Genomic DNA, 19,557 nt, shown 5'->3' on the forward strand with positions numbered 1-19,557 from the left:
GGGGGGCTGGGGAGGCAGAGCTGCGAAGGGGGGAGATGTGCGGTGGACTCCCTTCCCTTCCCTTCCCTCCTCCTCCCCCTCTCCGTTCTCACTCCCAAATTGGGGGCCGGGCCAGGCAACTCTGATTGGCTGGGGGACGGGCAGCCGGCTCCCCCTCTCCCAGGGGCAGGGTTCCTCCCCGCTCTCCATCAGGATGGTATAAAAGGGACCCGGGCCGGTGGTCGGAGCAGACGGGAGTTTCTCCTCGGGGTCGGAGCAGGAGGCACGCAGAGTGTGAGGCCACGCATGAGCGGACGCTAACCCCCACCCCAGCCGCAAAGAGTCTACATGTCTAGGGTCTAGACATGTTCAGCTTTGTGGACCTCCGGCTCCTGCTCCTCTTAGCGGCCACCGCCCTCCTGACGCACGGCCAAGAGGAGGGCCAAGAAGAAGGCCAAGAAGAAGACAGTAAGTCCCAAACTTTTGGGAGTCTAGGGCTGCTTGGTATCTTGCCCTGCGTTTGGTCCCAGGGGTCCGCGACTTAAACTGAGACTCGGGATGCCCCGGAGGCTCAGGAATGGAAGGAAGATGGTGAGGGCTCGTCCTCGGCGCCCTGGGATAGAAGGGACCGCGCTCTGGGTCGGGGTGTAGATGAATGCCCCCCAGGAGTGAGAGGGCAGGATGCTGCACGGCTCGAGTTGGCACAGGAGTGCTGAGCGCGCACTGTGAAGTACTGCGGGGAAAATGGGGTCTGGACGCCGGGTTGGGGGAAAGTACGTCGAAGATGGGATGGGGGCGCCGAGCTGGGAATTTGGAGCCCAAGCTATGAGTGATCAGAAAGGCTATGAGATGATTCATAAGGAAAGATTGTTTACCCTCTCTGCAGGCTAGACAATGTTCCTGGGGCCGCGGAGGTGCTGGGCGGAGCGGGGGAGGGGGCGCGGAGCGTGGGCGGGTTGAAGGACGAGATTCTTCGGCGCGGACTTGGCCAGGCAGAGTCCTTGCGCCCTCTGCTGATCTACACTGGGCAGTGCGCCTCCTTATCCAGCGCTTCCCCGCGCAGGAGCCGGAGCGGGAAGACCGGGATTGTTGCCCGGTGTGGACCCCACCTCTAGACCTGGAAAATAAAGTTGGAGATAGGGTAGCCCCGTCTCTAGAAGAAGTAGCCAGTCGGGGGAAATTGCTTAGTGTCGCCCGCCACCTAGTGGCCGTCTGGGTAGACGATCCGCGGTGGGCGTGGTTAACTAACTTAATTTACTATTTGCGGACTTTCTGGTTCTTTGGCTAAGGAGTGACCCAGAGGCACTGGCTGGCTTTGGGAAACAGGGGTTGTCACTGAGAGAGGCCTTTTGAGATGTCTGGGCGCTGGAGGTTAGGGCATATCGTACTTTTACGGTACGTTTCAAGTCTCTGGGCGGGATCCCACGCCAATCAGCCCCTCCCCCATCCTCCTAGCCCCGCCCACGCCATCCCACCTGCCCCGGGAATGGGGCGGGATCCGGGCTAGACCTCTTGTCTCTCCTTCCGTCCCCTCCTCCTGTCTCCACCCAAACCACGCCCCACAAGCCTGCCCTCTGGTTGGGGAGCCTCTCTTCCCACTCCTTCACCCCCCACTCTCCCACCCAGTGGCTTTTTATTTCACTTGGCTTCAGCGCAAATGGTCTGAGGTTGGAGTTGGAAGCAATCTCGGCCTAAAGCTTTGTTTAAATTCCTGAGAACTGGAAAGAGTTATAGCCGCCCTGGCCAGGCGCCTCGGCCCTGTCACTGGCGCTGATGAGGAGCAGATGAGCGTTTAAGGATCTGGGGAAAGGAAAAACAAAAAGGCAAAAAAAGGAGAGGCGGGAAAAGGAAAATCTAAATGTGCCTCTAAGACCGAGGGGAAGGGACGGTGGGGTTGGGGTACCTGGAGCCCCGAGGTGGAGGACTTGCGCGCCTCTGACAGCCCCCATCTCCCCCTCTTGCCCCAGTCCCACCAGTCACCTGCGTACAGAACGGCCTCAGGTACCATGACCGAGACGTGTGGAAACCCGTGCCCTGCCAGATCTGTGTCTGCGACAACGGCAACGTGTTGTGCGATGACGTGATCTGCGACGAAATCAAGAACTGTCCCAACGCCAAAGTCCCCGCGGGCGAGTGCTGCCCCGTCTGCCCCGAAGGCGAGGGTATAGCTCGGGGCCTGGGCCGGGGCGGGGGCGGGGGCTCTCCCTTGCGCCGCGCAGGGGAGGCGGCTGTTGCCGGGAGCACCTGGAGCAAACCTTGCCTCTAAGCCGCGTCTCTTCGCCCCCTAGCGTCACCCACGGACCAAGAAACCACTGGAGTCGAGGTAATCCTCTGCCCTCGACTTTCGCCACCCCGCCCAGGACTCTTCACGGTTCTCCTTCTCTAACCCGGCTTCTCTTGTTCCTTCTGCCCCAACCCCATAGGGACCCAAAGGAGACACTGGCCCCCGAGGCCCAAGGGTAAGCGGTGCCCTCTCCCGGCGGTTGTGGCTGGAGGTGGGCGTGGCTCCTGGCCTGCGCTCACCCGGCCCGCCCTCTCCCGCTGCAGGGACCCGCTGGCCCCCCTGGCCGAGATGGCATTCCTGGACAACCTGGACTTCCCGGACCCCCCGGACCCCCAGGACCTCCCGGACCCCCTGGCCTCGGAGGAGTAAGTGGAGAGTCGAGGCATTCGTGGAAGGCCTTATGTGCCACCTCACTCCCACCCACCCCCACCGCGGGGTTTTTAGTTCGTTGGGGTTTTTTTGTTTGTTTGTTTTGGCAGATGGCATACTTCATAGTATGAAATAACTTCAAACTTACAGGGAAAAAAAGAGAGAAAAGTTGCAAAAATAATGCAAAGAATTTTCACATACCCTTCACGATTTGTCACATTTGCTTTATCAGTTTCTATGTATAGATATAATTATCTGGGGTTTTGTTTTTTTTTTTTCTGAACCATTTGAGAGTAAGTTGCTGGTATTATGTCCCTTTGCTCCTAAATACTTTAGCATGTATTTTCTGAGAGCCAGAACATTCTCTTAACATGAGCATTGCACAATGACTACATTTTGGAAATTTAACATTGATACGGTACTATTTATTATCTAATATGCAGTCCATATTCAAACTTCACTAATGTTCCCAATAATGTCCTTTATAGCCTTTTTTTTTTTTTTTTTCCTGTTCCAGGATCCAAGCCAGGATCATGAATTGCATTTAATTGTCATGTCTCTTTAGTTTCCTTTCACCTGCAACATTCCTCAGACTTTCTTTGTCTTTTACGACACTGAAATTTTTTGAAGAGGCCTGTTGTTCTGTAGACTGTCCCTTAAATTGGGTTTGTTGGATGTGTCTCCATGATTACATTCCAGTGATATGTTTTGGGCAGGGCTGTGCCACAGGTCATGTTGTTGTCCTGCATAGTGCGTCACATCAGGAGGCACATGATATCAGTTTGTCCCATTACTGGTGATATCTTCTGCCTTTCAACTCACTGCCCTGACCCTGCTTTCTCACGCACTCTCTCTTCTAGAACTTTGCTCCCCAGATGTCTTACGGCTATGATGAGAAATCAACAGGAATTTCTGTGCCTGGCCCCATGGTGAGTCACCAGCGAGGGATGTAGAGGACAGAAGAAGAGCAGATGGGGATCCAGAGAAGATAGGCCAGGGAAGGGATATGGGGTGGCATAGATAACTTAGGAGGTCAAGAAGATCTTTGGGACCTCAGAATCCAGAGATGATGCAAGGCAACTGGGTGGTCTGAACGGGAACCATGGGAGATAACCTTTCCTACAGAGGCTTCATTATGGCCTCCCTTTCTTTTTCTTCTGTAGGGTCCTTCTGGTCCTCGTGGTCTCCCTGGCCCCCCTGGCGCACCTGTGAGTATCCAGGATGTCTACACTGCTTTGGGCTCCAGGCTTTTGGAAAGAGGATTGGCCTGAGGGCAGGGAAGGTGCTCAGAGATCTCTTGGTGAGATGGGGGACAGGTTGGCAGGGACCTGCTCTTCTAACCCCACCCCTCTCTCCCTGTCTGCCAGGGTCCCCAAGGTTTCCAAGGCCCCCCTGGTGAGCCTGGCGAGCCTGGAGCCTCAGTAAGTGCTCCCCAACTTGTACTCTCTATGCAAATACACACTCCCTCTACAAATACATGGATTCTCCTATTGAAGGACCACCATCTGGGGTCTTTCTTACCTCCTTCTTCCAATCCTAGCCTTCCCCTTCTTTTTTCCTTATCCTGGACATTCTAACATCCTCTCTTCCTGTCTCCTCTAGGGTCCCATGGGTCCCCGTGGTCCCCCTGGCCCCCCTGGCAAGAACGGAGATGATGTAAGTAGCCCTGGTAAAGAGATACCATCTGACCCCCACCACCTCTCCATGTGTTAGGTCCCTGTAATCTCTACCCCAGTGTCCCCACCACCTTTGGGGGCGATACCCAGAGAAAGGAGGGCATGTTCTCCTTGATGCATGGGACTGCCCTTGAACAAGGAGCCTCCTGGGATGTTTCCGCATCTTCCTAACAGAGGTGGCTGTCCCTCCCCTCACCCCAGTCACCTTAAAGCAGTCCCCAACCCCATCCCCTGATGTGAATGGCTTCCCTAGGCTTAACCACTCTGGGCACCTCAGATTCTCACTCCACGTGGTGAGATTAAGATGCTGGTGACAGAAATAAACAGAAATTCCTTTGGAGGGACGCAAAATTCAAGCAAGGGTTGCATGGTAGATTTAAACTGAGATAAGATTCTGGGGCCCTAAGCCTGACCCTCAACAACCCCAGGAAGACCCAGGCCTTCCATACTTTTCCAACTCAGGGGGCACGGGCACGATGGCCTTTTCTCTTTCTCTCAGGGTGAAGCTGGAAAGCCTGGTCGTCCTGGTGAGCGCGGGCCTCCTGGACCTCAGGTGAGCAGGATGGTGTGGTTGCCTCCAGGCTTTGCTGCATTTGGGCTTCATTTGGGAGCTGTGTCCACAGTGGTGTCTTCTAACAGCCCTGCCTTTGCCCTTTTCTTTTCTCTCCAGGGTGCTCGGGGATTGCCCGGAACAGCTGGCCTCCCTGGAATGAAGGGACACAGAGTGAGTCCCCTTTGTGTCATCTAAGTTCCCAAAGTCCCAGCATCGCATTCCAGCCCTTTCCCCAAAGGATCCTGATGTGCATCATGGTGGGTGGCAGCTATAATAAGCTCCAAGGGATAGAGAGTAGACATCAAAGAGAACTTCCCTCCATTGGGAAAGAAATCCCAGTAAAGGGATGGAGTGAGATCTTGGGCCAGTTGGGGTTTAGTCTAGCTCAGACTCAGGGAGACAGCTGTGCTGACCTCCTGAGGCTCCTCCTCAGGTCTGGGTGGCTGTCAAGGTTGTCCACAGTCTCCACAAGGTCTCACTTTGGCCCTCTTCCTATCTCAGGGTTTCAGTGGTTTGGATGGTGCCAAGGGAGATGCTGGTCCTGCTGGTCCCAAGGTAAGAGGCTGTGTGACTGTCATGGTCCTCCACCTCCCCTGCAGTCCCACCATGAATGAATTTCTAACTCTGTTCTCTGCTCTGTAGGGTGAGCCTGGTAGCCCTGGTGAAAATGGAGCTCCTGGTCAGATGGTGAGTGTGTCCAGTTGTAGAAGGAAGAGAGGGAACAGGATGTAGGGGCAAGATGGGGGCTTGGGGAGAGGCGTGTGTCTCCTGTGTCACTTGGCTTCTCTTGGTTTTGTTGTCAGGGCCCCCGTGGTCTGCCTGGTGAGAGAGGTCGCCCTGGAGCCTCTGGCCCTGCTGTAAGTACTCCTGGCCCCTTGGGGGACTCCAGGTTCTGGAAGGGGTTCCCCAGGAGTTAAGGGACTGACCAGTGCTCAGTGAATGTAACCGGGGCTTTCCCCTCTCTGCTGCAGGGTGCTCGTGGAAACGATGGTGCTACTGGTGCTGCTGGACCCCCTGTGAGTACAGCCCTTAGACCTCAGTGCCTGGGATTGCGGAGGGGTCTCAGTGTCAGCTCTTGGGTCTGATACCAGGGGCAGGACTGAACCCCAGGACCTCTTCCGTCCCAGGGTGTGACTTGCAGCTGCCATCTTCCTTCTCACTAACATCTCCCTTTCATTCACAGGGTCCCACTGGCCCCGCTGGTCCTCCTGGTTTCCCTGGTGCTGTTGGTGCTAAGGTGAGACCCCCACCCTCCAATGAGCAGAGATCCCACAGGCCAAGGGGTGGGCATCTCCCTGCTCCCCAAACCAGAGGGACCCAGAATCAAGAGAGAAGCCCAGTCCCCAACACCTTTGTCCTGGGGTCCCCTTCTCTGATCTTGGAGTCCTGACTCTTGGTCTCCTGTCATGGCCCTTCACCCCCTGCCATCCAGACATGAGGCTGGACTCCCAGGGTGGCTCCTGACATGTTCTTTCCTCCAATCCAGGGTGAAGCTGGTCCCCAAGGATCCCGAGGCTCTGAAGGTCCCCAAGGTGTGCGTGGTGAGCCCGGCCCCCCTGGCCCTGCTGGTGCTACTGGCCCTGCTGTAAGTGTCACCTCCTCAGTACCCCCGTGCGTCTCCCTAACTCAGAGTCCTTGCCTGTCACTCACTCATCTCTCTCTGTGTCACAGGGAAACCCTGGTACTGATGGACAGCCTGGTGCTAAAGGTGCCAATGTAAGTATCCTGCAGGTTTCAGAGCCGCCCCTGGTACCCACCTTCCACCCACCCTGTGCCCGCCACTCCCGGGCTCAACTTGTTCTGCCTCCCGCAGGGCGCTCCTGGTATTGCTGGTGCTCCTGGCTTCCCGGGTGCCCGAGGCCCCTCTGGACCCCAGGGTCCCAGTGGCCCCCCTGGTCCCAAGGGTAACAGCGTAAGTACTACTCTCTCTCTTCTGCCCCACCCCATGAGCTGGCTCATGTGGCCCTTGTCTGGGAAGCATGAAGATCCAGGCCAGCTGAGCATCCCCACTCTCCACTCATCTTCTTCTCCTCCCACTCAGGGTGAACCTGGTGCCCCTGGCAACAAAGGAGACACTGGCGCCAAGGGAGAGCCCGTAAGTCCCCCAGCAGCCCCTTGGGGGAGGTCCAAGGAGGAATGGGAGCCCCTGGTGCTGGACAGCCAGCCTCAAGCCTGCTCTGGAGCTGGTGCCAGGACAGCCCCTCACCACAGGCTGCCCCCTCCTCTCTGCCCTCTCCAGGGCCCCACTGGTATTCAAGGCCCCCCTGGCCCTGCTGGGGAAGAAGGAAAGCGAGGAACCCGAGGTGAACCCGGACCTGCTGGCCTGCCTGGACCCCCTGGCGAGCGTGTAAGTGCCCCCTTCTCGGCCCCGGTGCCGGCCTGGTGCCCACGTGTGTGAGCTCGCTGACCTCCTCTCCTCCCACAGGGTGGACCTGGTAGCCGCGGCTTCCCTGGCGCAGATGGTGTTTCTGGTCCCAAGGTAATCTCTCTTCCCGGGTGGGATGCTGACCCTGCTGCTCCCTGGACGTCACCTTCCTCTCCCAGATGTCGTCAACCCCCTCCCACTCCCACCGCCCGGTCATTAGTGCCCCTACTGCGGCTGCAGACCTCTCTCTTCACACGTAGCCTCACCTTGACCTTCCTACCACCACCAATGCCTCTCAAAGCACCACCCACAGCCCAGGAGGAAGAAGAGGCCCGCCCGTGATAAAGAGACCCTAACTGTTGTTGTGACTCCCCCAACCAGGGTCCCGCTGGTGAGCGTGGTGCTCCTGGCCCTGCTGGCCCCAAAGGTTCTCCTGGTGAAGCTGGTCGCCCCGGTGAAGCTGGTCTGCCTGGTGCCAAGGTGAGACCCCAGCCCTCTGCCCAGCTTGGCCCATGACCCTGCCCATCCTATGTGGGTTCTGGAGCAGGACCACAGATCCACCTTCTAGAATGTCCTCCACCCCAGCCTCCACTCTCCTTCTCCCGGTCTTCCACCACCCTTATCCCCCACCCCACTCACACCTCTCTGCCTCCCCCTAGGGTCTGACTGGAAGCCCTGGCAGCCCTGGTCCTGATGGCAAAACTGGCCCCCCTGTAAGTATCACTCCCCCAGGCCTACATCAGTCTCCTGACCGCTCACCCTCTGTCCTCACCTCCACTTTTGTACCTTCCATCCTCAGGGTCCTGCTGGTCAAGATGGCCGCCCCGGACCCCCAGGCCCTCCTGGTAGCCGTGGTCAGGCCGGTGTGATGGGTTTCCCTGGGCCTAAAGGTGCTGCTGTGAGTATTCAGTGAGGCGTATCACAGGGACAGACACACTTGGGGCGAGGGTGGGGGTGGGGGGAAGAGTCCTCGCTCTGGGGCCAGCTCTGCCACTGACTTGCTATGTGGCCTCAAGCCACTCGTTGCCCCTCTCTGGGCCTCAGTCTCCCTATTCCATAAAATGAGAGACCTCTCCTGGCTTTACTACCATTGCTCTATCCCTGGAAATAAGTATCGTTGGCCCCCAAGCACACACACACGGGGATAGGATGGGCCTTTTACATGATAGTCAGCCCCAAATCTTGGTGGGTTCTTTGAGGTTCAAAAGGAGATATCAGAAGAGATGAAAGCCCTTTGCAGCTCAGGTCACCAAAGGCATACAACGGGGAGAAGAAAGGGAAGAGGGTGGAGAGAGGAGCCTAAGGGGCGGGTCGTCTGGGAGGAGAGGGCTCAGGGAGAGGCCAAGAGATGGAGCAGTCAAAGCCAGCAAAGGCCTTCCTCAGGGGCCAGAGCGGATAGATTAAAAAGCTCCTTAAAAATTCCACTCGAAGTAAACGGGAGGGACCCAGGAGGCCCCGGTTTCCCACTTCAGCTCCCTCAACCCTAACTCTCTCTCCCCACAGGGAGAGCCCGGCAAGGCTGGAGAACGAGGCGTTCCTGGACCCCCCGGCGCTGCTGTAAGTATCTCCTTTTGGTCCCTGTCCCCTCCCTGCCTCCGCCCATGTCACACCCCTACATCCTGCAGGAGGGATGCAGGAGGCTCCAGCCCATCCCCAGGGTGTCAGGACCCCCAGCCGCCAGGCCCCCTACCTGTGCTCTCTTCCTCAGCTGCCCGCCCACCTCACCACCCTGACCCCTTTTTCACTCTCTCCCCATAGGGTGCTGCTGGCAAAGACGGAGAAACTGGAGCTCAGGGACCTCCCGGACCTGCTGTGAGTGTCCCTGATGGGGAGGCCTGGGGTGGGGGTGCTGTGGGGCAGGAAAGGGGAGATAGCCCCCGTCCCCCTTCTCCTGAGCTTTCCCATGACCGCGGCATTTCCTCCGTGCAGGGCCCTGCTGGTGAGAGAGGTGAACAAGGCCCTGCTGGCTCCCCCGGATTCCAGGTGAGGCCTCACGGCTGTCAGCGTGTTGGGAGAGGGGCATGAGGAACACCTCTTCCAGATTCTAATCCCTCGCTTCCCTCCCCCATTTCCCACCTACAGGGTCTCCCTGGCCCTGCTGGTCCTCCTGGTGAAGCAGGCAAACCCGGTGAACAGGTAAGAGGTAGCAGCCAGCTGAAGAGACGGGGAGTGCAGGGAATACAGAGGGAGAGTCCAGCCCCCCTAGCTAATCAGACAACCATCAACTAGAGGGATCAAGGTTAGACTCGAGGAAAGACTTCCCATCATGAAGGGTGCTACACAGAGGGGAGCAAAGAGCTGCAACTCTGCATGATAGGATCTGGAAGGAGCTGCATGGCTGCTGGTCTGGATGACTTCTTTTTAGAGCTGCTGGAATACTCTGGCTTTCCCTCAACCCCAAGTCTGGGGAGGGTGACACATTCACGAGGAGTTGAGGGATAATCCCGGTTCAGTGCTGAGAAGGGATTGGTCTCCAATCACAGACCCCAAGGGCAAGCCCCCAGGTGGACAAGAATGTTTTCTAGTTGGGAGGACCCAGGTGGGTTCTGCTCACTGTCTGTCCCTCCCTCCCGCTCAGGGTGCTCCTGGAGACGTTGGTGCCCCCGGCCCCTCTGGAGCAAGAGTAAGTAGAGCCTCTTGCTGCTTCCACCAACATGCCCCGTGCTTGGCCCTGTCTCTGGAGCCACCTCATGGGCCCTGTCCTTCCCTTCCAGGGCGAGAGAGGTTTCCCCGGCGAGCGTGGTGTGCAAGGACCCTCCGGTCCTGCAGGTCCCCGTGGGTCCAACGGTGCCCCTGGCAATGATGGTGCTAAGGTAAGGGCAGCACAGGGACCAGGTCTCACCCTTCCTGTGATGGGGGATGCCTGGCTGTGACCAAAGCCAGCTGGATGTTGGGGAGGGATGGGGGGACAAGACTGTGGTGGGGTCCATGTGCAGCCTGAAGTTCTGGGCTGTGAGCCTTTCCTCTTAGCTAGTACTTGTCTTTGGCCTCAGAACCAAGCCTGGGAGAAATTAAGAGGGGGCTCAAAGCTGTGACCCACTTCTGAGACCCCAAGCCTCACTCCAGTCTTCTTGGTTGTCATACAGGGTGATGCTGGTGCCCCTGGAGCTCCTGGTAACCAGGGCGCCCCTGGCCTTCAAGGAATGCCTGGTGAACGAGGTGCAGCAGGTCTCCCAGGCCCTAAGGGTGACAGAGTAAGTTGAACTCCCCCTCCCTCGAACCCTGTGCGGTTCCCATCTCTCTCTGCTTCAGATCCCTCAGCATCTCTCTTTCTACTCCCTGGGGTCTTTCCCTCTTCTCCTTAATCCTCCCTTCTTCTCCTCTGGCCTCTTGGCTGATGAATCCTTACCTATAGTCCAGGCCCTACCCTTCCCATGTGTTACCATGGCAACAAGAGGGGGCGGCGTGCCTCCCGGACGAGGTATCCCTCTACACAAAGCAGGAGCTTCTTAATCTAAGTTCCCCGGAATCCCCACACAGACACCTTTCCCCTGAAAGATCTTGAGTCCTTGGCACACATGGGGGCAGGGCAGACGCAAACTGGGGAGGGGTCCCAGACACAAGCAGGATGCTATAGGTCACCTCCTTGCCCCACACTGGAAGTCTCAGGCTTTCCTATGTCTTTAGGGCGATGTTGGTCCCAAAGGTGCTGATGGTGCTCCTGGCAAAGATGGCGTCCGTGGTCTGACTGGTCCCATTGGTCCTCCTGGCCCCGCTGGTGCCCCTGGTGACAAGGTGAGATGGCTGCCTCCCCACCTTCTTCCCTAACACACAGCTTCCCCAGCAAGCCTGGGCACAGCTCTGCAGGGGAGGCAGCTCCTGCCATTCCAAGCTGGTGATCCAAAGGTGGGGGGGCCAGGAGGGAGGAGGACTCTCCTGGGTTACCTGCCAGGAGTATTCAGCATGGGTCCCTGACCCTGAGCCTCTTGTCCCTCCCTCTCAGGGTGAAACTGGTCCTAGCGGCCCTGCTGGTCCCACTGGAGCTCGTGGTGCCCCCGTAAGTACAGAAGACCCGGTTAAGGCTCCATACTCCACCCTTCTCTCCCTTCATACTGCCCCTGGCCCTCTTTCTGTCCCTCCTCCACCTTGGCTCCCACCTGCTCTGGTCCCTGTGGAGTGCTCCTCAGGCCCTCCTTCCCCACCCTGCAGTCCATCCCATCCCACCTTCCCCCAGATCAGGGCATCTCTCCATTTGCCTCCTTTTCTTCTAGGGAGACCGTGGTGAGCCTGGTCCCCCCGGCCCTGCTGGCTTCGCTGGCCCCCCTGTGAGTATCAAGATCCCTTTCATCTTCCATCTCCAACTAGGTCCCGGGGCCTTGAGTGACTGGATGAGGACAGAGGCATTGGCCTGATTCAGAGAAGGAGGGTGGAGGGGGGATTGTCTCCTGTTCAAGCATCTTCCTGCCTGGAGTTCCTGTCCTTCCTCAGCTGACTTCCTAGGCTGGCACAGCCCTCTCCTCCACTCACCACACTCCCTCCTCCCCCAGGGTGCTGATGGCCAACCTGGTGCTAAAGGCGAACCTGGTGATGCTGGTGCTAAAGGCGATGCTGGTCTCCCCGGCGCTGCTGGACCCACTGGACCTCCTGGCCCCATTGTGAGTATCTCGCCATCTAGGCCCCGAGCTGCCTGCAGGCTGGATCCAGGACTGGCCCAGCCTTGACGCCTCTGTGCTCTCCTGCAGGGTAACGTTGGTGCTCCTGGACCCAAAGGTGCTCGTGGCAGTGCTGGTCCCCCTGTGAGTACCTCCCTCTGATTCTCTGCCGAGGCTCTCCCCAGCCTGTGTTTGGAGATGGGGCAGCTGGGCCAGGTGAGGGGCTGTTCTCCCTCTGATTGCTTCTTTGTCCTCTTCTCCAGGGTGCTACTGGTTTCCCTGGTGCTGCTGGCCGAGTCGGTCCCCCTGGGCCCTCTGTAAGTGTCTGTGGTGGAGACTCCACCAGTCTGGGAGGGTACGGGGCACAGGCTGTCAGGAGTGTGGTGGGCCCGACTACGGCCACCGTAATGCTCCAGAATCCGATGGATTCTGACAGCCCCAATTCTCCCCATCCAGGGAAATGCTGGACCCCCTGGACCTTCTGGCCCTGCTGGCAAAGAAGGCAGCAAAGGCGCCCGTGGTGAGACTGGCCCCGCTGGGCGTGCTGGTGAAGTCGGTCCTCCCGGTCCCCCTGGCCCCGCTGGTGAGAAAGGAGCCCCTGGTGCTGATGGACCTGCTGTAAGTGCACGCTCCAGAGGGGTCCAGAGTGGGGGCAGCGTCCCTGGCCACTGGAAGTCACCTCACCACCCCCTGTCCCCCACAGGGCGCTCCCGGCTCTCCCGGACCTCAGGGTATTGCTGGACAGCGTGGCGTGGTCGGCCTGCCCGGTCAGCGAGGAGAAAGAGGCTTCCCTGGTCTTCCCGGTCCCTCTGTGAGTGCCCCCTCACCTTGAGGGATCCTGAGAAGAACAGTTGCAAGACTTGGAGGGCGCAGGATGGGGGTGTTGGGGTCAGCGAGGACAGAGGTGGCGGGTCCTAAGGCCCTCTCCCACCCCATCTCTGGCCTGACTCTTTCTTCTCCCTCAGGGTGAACCCGGAAAACAAGGTCCTTCTGGAGTAAGTGGTGAACGTGGCCCCCCTGGTCCCATGGGCCCCCCTGGATTGGCTGGACCCCCTGGCGAGTCTGGACGTGAGGTAAGCGGTTGCCGGCCCCATGCCAGTGCCCTCAGTGTGGCCATTTTGGCCTTGGCCTGAGCCTCCCTCCCCTTGGCTGACGCTCACCTTCCCCCGCTCTCCGCAGGGGGCCCCTGGTGCTGAAGGATCCCCTGGACGAGATGGTTCTCCGGGCCCCAAGGTAAGATGGCTGCACCCTGGGGCCCCAGCCCCACCCGCCGCTCCACCTGGCCCTTTCAGCTGGGGCTGACCCGGATTCCCCTCCTCCCCTCCTCTCCCCCCTCAGGGAGACCGTGGTGAGACCGGCCCTGCTGGACCCCCTGGTGCTCCTGGTGCTCCTGGTGCCCCCGGCCCCGTCGGCCCTGCTGGCAAGAGCGGCGATCGTGGTGAGACTGTAAGTAGCTGGGCCCTGGCTTACCGTTTCTGCTCAGGCCAGGGACTCTCCAGGCCTGCCGAGGGGTCTGCAGATGGACACCTGACTTCACCTAAGCAGGGGAGAAGAGGAGGCCTTGCAAGATGTCTGGGCCCTTGGCCTCCCTGAAAACACTGAGCCACAGCTCAGCCTCGAGACCCCTCCTCCAGACAGTCCTGTTTCCCTTGAGGAATGGGGTTTGTTCCCAGGTGCTCGCCCCAGCTTACATGAGGCCTGAATTTACATGAAGATTCACCTGGGGTCAGGAGAGAATGGATATGGTAGAAAAAGATGAGAGGAGAGAGGGATTTGGCCAAGGGGAGGTGTCACCTGCAGCTCAGGCTGTGCCAGCCCTCAGCTGGGCTCTCCCTGACCAGGATCTAATGCTCTCTTTGCTCTCCCCAGGGTCCCGCTGGTCCTGCTGGTCCCATTGGCCCCGTTGGTGCCCGCGGCCCCACTGTAAGTGCCCTGCTCTGGCCCTTGTGTCCTCAGAACCCTTGTCCAGATGTGGACTGCACCCCCTCAGTGCTAACAGAACTTCCACCTGACGACCTGTCCCCATCTCTCTTCTAGGGACCCCAAGGCCCCCGTGGTGACAAGGGTGAGACAGGCGAACAGGGCGACAGAGGCATTAAGGGTCACCGTGGCTTCTCTGGTCTCCAGGGTCCCCCTGGCCCTCCCGTGAGTATGCCCAGCCCCTCCCCAGCCCCCAGCTGCCATCTTGTCTTCTTTTATCATCTCCCCAAGTCCTGCTGTGTGATGGGGGAGGACACTTTGCCTCGGTTTCCCTCTCTGGACCATGCTTCTCCTCCCTAGTGGGGACTGGGGTCTGAAGACTAATGGGTATTTCCAAGTAGCCTCTGAGAGAGTGAGGGGTGCACAAAGAGGGATCGTGGGAGGGGTCTCAGCCTATGGACACCCTGGGGCTAGACTTCCAGAATAACAAGGTGGCTGGTAAGGGGGCGGTTGCTGGCCACATTTGACCTACACTCGGCCTAAACTGTCTTCACATCTCTCCTTCAGGGCTCTCCTGGTGAGCAAGGTCCCTCCGGAGCTTCTGGTCCTGCTGGTCCCCGAGTGAGTTGTGTCTTCTATTTATCTGCTCTTCCCGGGTCCCTCGCCTCTCTGGAGAAGGGTCTGGAGCAGGGGATGAAAGAAGGGAAGAGGGGTTCTGGACAGCCTTACGCAGCCCTCGCCTCCCCCTCCCCACTGCTTCCTCCCACAAAGTTTCCTGGCCCAGCTGTGGGAGTGAGCCATAATGAGGCAGAGGAGCCAGAGCCAGGCAGAGTGGGCTGTGGGCTTCTCTGCCAGAGCTGGGGTGGGCCCGTGCTTTCTGGCAGGCTTTCTCCAACCAACTTCCTCCCTGCAGGGTCCCCCTGGCTCTGCTGGTACTCCTGGCAAAGATGGACTCAACGGTCTCCCAGGCCCCATCGGTCCCCCTGGTCCTCGTGGTCGCACTGGTGATGCTGGTCCTGCTGTATGTGGTCCCCCACCTTGCCTGCCCCTGGCCCTCCAGCCCTGAAAGCACTGAACCCCGGTAATCCCCCCTCTCCTCCCTCTCTGCGCAGGGTCCCCCCGGCCCTCCTGGACCCCCTGGTCCCCCTGGTCCTCCCAGCGGTGGTTACGACTTCAGCTTCATGCCCCAGCCACCTCAAGAGAAGGCTCAGGATGGTGGCCGCTACTACCGGGCCGATGACGCCAATGTGGTCCGTGACCGTGACCTCGAGGTGGACACCACTCTCAAGAGCCTGAGCCAGCAGATCGAGAACATCCGGAGCCCTGAAGGCAGCCGCAAGAACCCTGCCCGCACCTGCCGTGACCTCAAGATGTGCCACTCCGACTGGAAGAGCGGTAAGCGCTGGCCCAGCTGTGCCTCCTCCTCCTGCCGCGACGGGGCTGAGCCCTGAGGGGCCCACATCCCGTACCTCCCCTGAGGCCATCTCACCCTGCCCCACTGCAGGAGAATACTGGATCGACCCCAACCAAGGCTGCAACCTGGATGCCATTAAGGTCTTCTGCAACATGGAGACAGGTGAGACCTGCGTGTATCCCACTCAGCCCAGCGTGGCCCAGAAGAACTGGTACATCAGCAAGAACCCCAAGGACAAGAGGCACGTCTGGTACGGCGAGAGCATGACCGGCGGATTCCAGGTACGTGAGCTCGATCCTGTAGCCACTCTTAGGAGATGGGCTGGCCCAGGGCTCAGAAGGGCTTGAGGGTAGGTCCTGGGTGGACCAGACTTCTGCTAAGTGTGATCAGCTGGGAGGCAGGAGACCTGGGTGCTTGATACGGGGTCAAACACAGGGTACCTGGGGGCAAGGGGTGCCACCTCTGGACGTAAGGTTCACTAGGATGCTCTCAGGGGACTCCAGGGAGAGAGGGCAGGACTGGAGGCTCCAACGCAGCCACTCACCCCTCGCTCTTCCGCTCCCACAGTTCGAGTACGGCGGCCAGGGCTCCGATCCTGCTGATGTGGCCATCCAGCTGACTTTCCTGCGCCTGATGTCCACCGAGGCCTCCCAGAACATCACCTACCACTGCAAGAACAGCGTGGCCTACATGGACCAGCAGACTGGCAACCTCAAGAAGGCCCTGCTCCTCCAGGGCTCCAACGAGATTGAGATCCGGGCCGAGGGCAACAGCCGCTTCACCTACAGCGTCACCTACGACGGCTGCACGGTGAGTCCAGCAGGGCCCCCGCTCTGGGCTTTGGCTTTCCGGGCAGGCCCAGTCCCCCCACCCCCTCACTGCCACTTGGTGACACCCCTCTCCCATTGTCTCCCTTTCACCCCAGAGTCACACCGGAGCCTGGGGCAAGACAGTGATCGAATACAAAACCACCAAGACCTCCCGCTTGCCCATCATCGATGTGGCCCCCTTGGACGTTGGCGCCCCAGACCAGGAATTCGGCATCGACGTTGGCCCTGTCTGCTTCCTGTAAACTCCCTCCACCCCAACCTGGCTCCCTCCCACCCAACCCACTCGCCCCTGACTCTGGAAACAGACAAAGAACCCAAACTGAACCCCCCAAAAAGGCAAAAAAATGGGAGACAATTTCACATGGACTTTGGAAAATATTTTTTTTCCTTTGCATTCATCTCTCAAACTTAGTTTTTATCTTTGACCAACTGAATATGACCAAAAACCAAAACTGCATTCAACCTTACCAAAAAAAAAAAAAGAATAAATAAATAACTTTTTAAAAAAGGAAGCTTGGTCCACTTGCTTGAAGACCCACGTGGGGGTAAGTCCTTTTCTGCCCGTTGGGCTTATGACACCCCAACGCTGCCCTTTCTGCTCCTTTCTCCATGCCTTCTTGGGGCCTCCCCTCCACTGCTCCCCGAATCTAAGTCTCCCCAAAAGACACAGGAAACAGTACATTGTCTGCCCAGCAACCAAAGGCAATGTTGAAACACCCAAGTGGCCCCCACACTCCCAGCCTACTCCCTTCACCCAGCACCCCCAAGCCCTGGGGGGACCCGGAGTTTTCAGACTGCCAAAGAAGCCTTACCATCTGGCATCCCTGTTGCCCCGGCAACATACCCCTCTTTGTTTTTGAGGGGAGTATGCCAGGGGCACCACTGGCCCTTCACCACCGGGTTTGGAGAAAAGTCAGGAGGGGCCAAGACAGAGCAGAAACGTCGGATTTGAGAAACATGCCAATCCCCCGTGCTACCCGGCTGGGTGGGAGAGACTGCTCTGTTCCTTGTGTAATTGTGTTGCTGAAAGACTACCTCGTTCTCGTCTTTGGTCTTTGTGTGTCACCGGGGCAACTGCATGGGGGGCGGGATGGGGGCAGGGTGGAAGGGGCTCCCCATTTTATATCAAAGGTGCTACATCTCTGTGATGGGGTGGGGTGGGGAGGGAATCACTGGTGCTATGGAAGTGGAAACGCACCCCCCCCACCTTAGGCCAGCAAATGTTCCTTTTTGTTCAAAGTCTTTTTTTATTCTTTGTTTTTTTTTTTTTTCTCTCTTGTGGATGGGGACTCGTGAATTTTCTAAAGGTGCTATTTAATGTGGGGGAGAGAGTGCCGGCTCCAGACAGGGTCACTTGCTCTCCACCCTCTCTTCATCCCCCTCGGCGCCTCTCACCACCTCAGGCCTCTCTCCTCTCTCTCCCGACCTCTCCCTCCTCTGAAACCCTCTCCTCAGCTACATCCCATCCTCACGGCCTCTCTCTTAGTCTGTTCTGCGTTCTCTCTCACTGGGTTTCGGAGCACAATTTCCCAAAGCACAAAGCAGTTTTTCCCCCTAGGGGTGGGAGGAAACAAGAGACTCTGTACCTATTTTGTATGTGTATAATAATTTGAGATGTTTTTAATTATTTTGATTGCTGGAATAAAGCATGTGGAAATGACCCAAACCTATCTGCAGTGGCCTCCTAATTTCCTTCCTTGGAGTTGGTGGAGGGGAGTCCTGGGGAGGGAGCTTTGGGTGCTGGGTGGGCTCTCCTTCAGAGTCTGCCCCTTCCCTGCCCCTCCTCCTCTAGCACCTTTGATGGCCCCTCCCCCTCCCTCTTGCCTTTCTTATGCCTTTACCCTTTCTCTTAACTCTCTCCTGTCATCTTCCTTGCATGTCTCTCATACCCTCTTGTCCCTTACAGTGCCAGACAGGCAACCCACCTGTGCATCAACACACACACACACACACACACACACACACACACACACACACACACACCCCTTCCCTGCAGATCCTGCCCTGCCCAAACCTCATGCCCATATGCCCATGCCCATCAATGCCATCAACTCTCGCTGCTCCCCCCTACTGCTGGGGGCACCCTGCAGGGTTGGGGGGCTGTGGTCAGGGCACTGGGAGGCCGGTGGTTGGGGGAGGGAGGTGGGGCGGGGAGGAGTCCCTGGGAGCCCCCCTGGGCAAATGCCTAGGGTCATCTGGCCTCTTCTCCATCCCAGCCCCCTCTGAGCTCCTCCAAGGCAGCAATCAGCAGTACAACATGAGACAGGGTCGCTGAGCCTGCCCTGAGGGCCAGAGGAGACCTGGAGAAAGCATTGCCTCCTGCTCCTTCTGGTCTCCCCCGGGAGGGAAGGAGGGAACCACCAGCCCTCAGGAAAGCCTCCCCAGGGCCTTGGAGAGCTTGGAGAGCTTGGCAGTCCAGGTACTTACCAGCTGCTACCAGGAAGGTGACAGGCCTTCCTGACCATCTCTCTCGGCCTTCTAAGTCCCCAAAACATGACCCCTGGGTGTGAGGTGGCCTGGGGAGATCCTTTTGCCCAGCCCCTGCTTCCTGCCCATTCCTTCTCATTTTTAAAAATTGTTGCTTCCTCTTCCTCCTTTCTCTCCCTCCCTTCCTTTTTCCCTCACCTTCTGCCTGCCCCTCCCTGCCTACCTGAGAGCCTGAGGCCCCCACAAGGCAGGTGACTGGTCAGCTCCCCAATGTCAGGGAAGAGGGACAGCAGTGTGCCATCCGTGGGCACATAGAGGATCCAGGGAGTCAGAACTCCGGAGCAAACCAGGCGCCCAGAGACCTAGAGATGGGGAGAAGTTGACAGCTGTCCAGTTCCTGCCCCCCTCCCAAGGTCTCAGGAACTAAACCTTTGGGCAGGAAAGGCCCTCATCCCCCCCTCAGGTCCACAGAGAGATGGACCAGTCCTCAGAGGCCATTGCCTGCAATACTAATACCTTGGCTGTCATTCAGTAGTCATGACTGTTAATTATGGCCTTTAATAATTCATCATTAGCACTTCTACCACATTCAGGAGAGTGTAGTACTGGAATTAGCCTAAAGAGGGCAAGAAATTGTGGCTTGTAAACAAAAGTTTATTCAATATGCAAATTACCCCAAGTTACCTAGTGATCCTTTGATCAATCCATTGAATGATTGCTGATGCCTGCCTGACACCAGCCTAGGCAACTCCCATCCACCTGGACCTCCTGCTCCCTGAGGCCCTTGGCTGTCTTGGTCCCATCCCTATCTGCCCCCACAGGGGATCCAGAAGCAAGCCAAGCCTGGCATCCAAGGCTTTACCTGGCCACTACCCACCTGTTCATTCTCATTCTCTCCTCCCCTGCCCACACCTGTCGCACCGGCAGGTGCACCACGCTTCTCAACTTCCAGGCCTTTCTTATGTTTCAAATGTCTCATTGTCCCCTCATTCTCCTGCCCAACCCAGGCTGAGTTTGACTTGAGTTTCCAAAGCTCTCCATGTCTATGGAATTCATCTCAGCCTTAAGACCAGACATTGTTGCCACTGTCATGCTGTCATGTTTTCACCCTGTTATTCTTTCCAAACCAAGAGGAGCTGGCTGAGGCC

The 19,557-nt window shown here is 58.1% G+C and overlaps 1 protein-coding gene across 1 annotated transcript; it reads left to right on the forward strand.

The window, feature by feature from the left end:
* Window positions 1-200: 200 nt before the first annotated feature.
* Window positions 201-16,494, forward strand: COL1A1 (collagen type I alpha 1 chain). The gene is made up of 51 exons (XM_059907578.1): window positions 201-447; window positions 1,947-2,141; window positions 2,268-2,302; window positions 2,403-2,438; window positions 2,527-2,628; window positions 3,493-3,561; window positions 3,796-3,840; window positions 4,000-4,053; window positions 4,235-4,288; window positions 4,808-4,861; window positions 4,979-5,032; window positions 5,363-5,416; window positions 5,504-5,548; window positions 5,665-5,718; window positions 5,833-5,877; window positions 6,045-6,098; window positions 6,348-6,446; window positions 6,533-6,577; window positions 6,675-6,773; window positions 6,903-6,956; window positions 7,101-7,208; window positions 7,287-7,340; window positions 7,608-7,706; window positions 7,886-7,939; window positions 8,026-8,124; window positions 8,730-8,783; window positions 8,985-9,038; window positions 9,156-9,209; window positions 9,309-9,362; window positions 9,805-9,849; window positions 9,941-10,039; window positions 10,313-10,420; window positions 10,854-10,961; window positions 11,170-11,223; window positions 11,438-11,491; window positions 11,714-11,821; window positions 11,909-11,962; window positions 12,082-12,135; window positions 12,275-12,436; window positions 12,522-12,629; window positions 12,784-12,891; window positions 12,998-13,051; window positions 13,157-13,264; window positions 13,688-13,741; window positions 13,856-13,963; window positions 14,306-14,359; window positions 14,652-14,759; window positions 14,851-15,133; window positions 15,243-15,433; window positions 15,720-15,962; window positions 16,078-16,494. Exons 1-51 carry the CDS (start codon window positions 345-347, stop codon window positions 16,222-16,224), a joined length of 4,392 nt encoding a protein of 1,463 aa, XP_059763561.1. The 5' UTR covers window positions 201-344; the 3' UTR covers window positions 16,225-16,494.
* Window positions 16,495-19,557: the final 3,063 nt, after the last annotated feature.

Source organism: Balaenoptera ricei, chromosome 20 (genome assembly GCF_028023285.1).
Source record: "Balaenoptera ricei isolate mBalRic1 chromosome 20, mBalRic1.hap2, whole genome shotgun sequence".
NCBI classification, from domain to species: Eukaryota; Metazoa; Chordata; class Mammalia; order Artiodactyla; family Balaenopteridae; genus Balaenoptera; species Balaenoptera ricei.

Excerpts from the sequence above, each read along its gene's own strand:
- COL1A1 (XM_059907578.1), top strand. The coding sequence starts at position 345 with ATGTTCAGCTTTGTGGACCTCCGGCTCCTGCTCCTCTTAGCGGCCACC. Across the intron at positions 8,125-8,729 it reads CTGGGCCTAAAGGTGCTGCT|GGAGAGCCCGGCAAGGCTGG; the intron begins GTGAGTATTCAG and ends CTCTCCCCACAG. Across the intron at positions 12,437-12,521 it reads CTGGTGCTGATGGACCTGCT|GGCGCTCCCGGCTCTCCCGG; the intron begins GTAAGTGCACGC and ends TGTCCCCCACAG.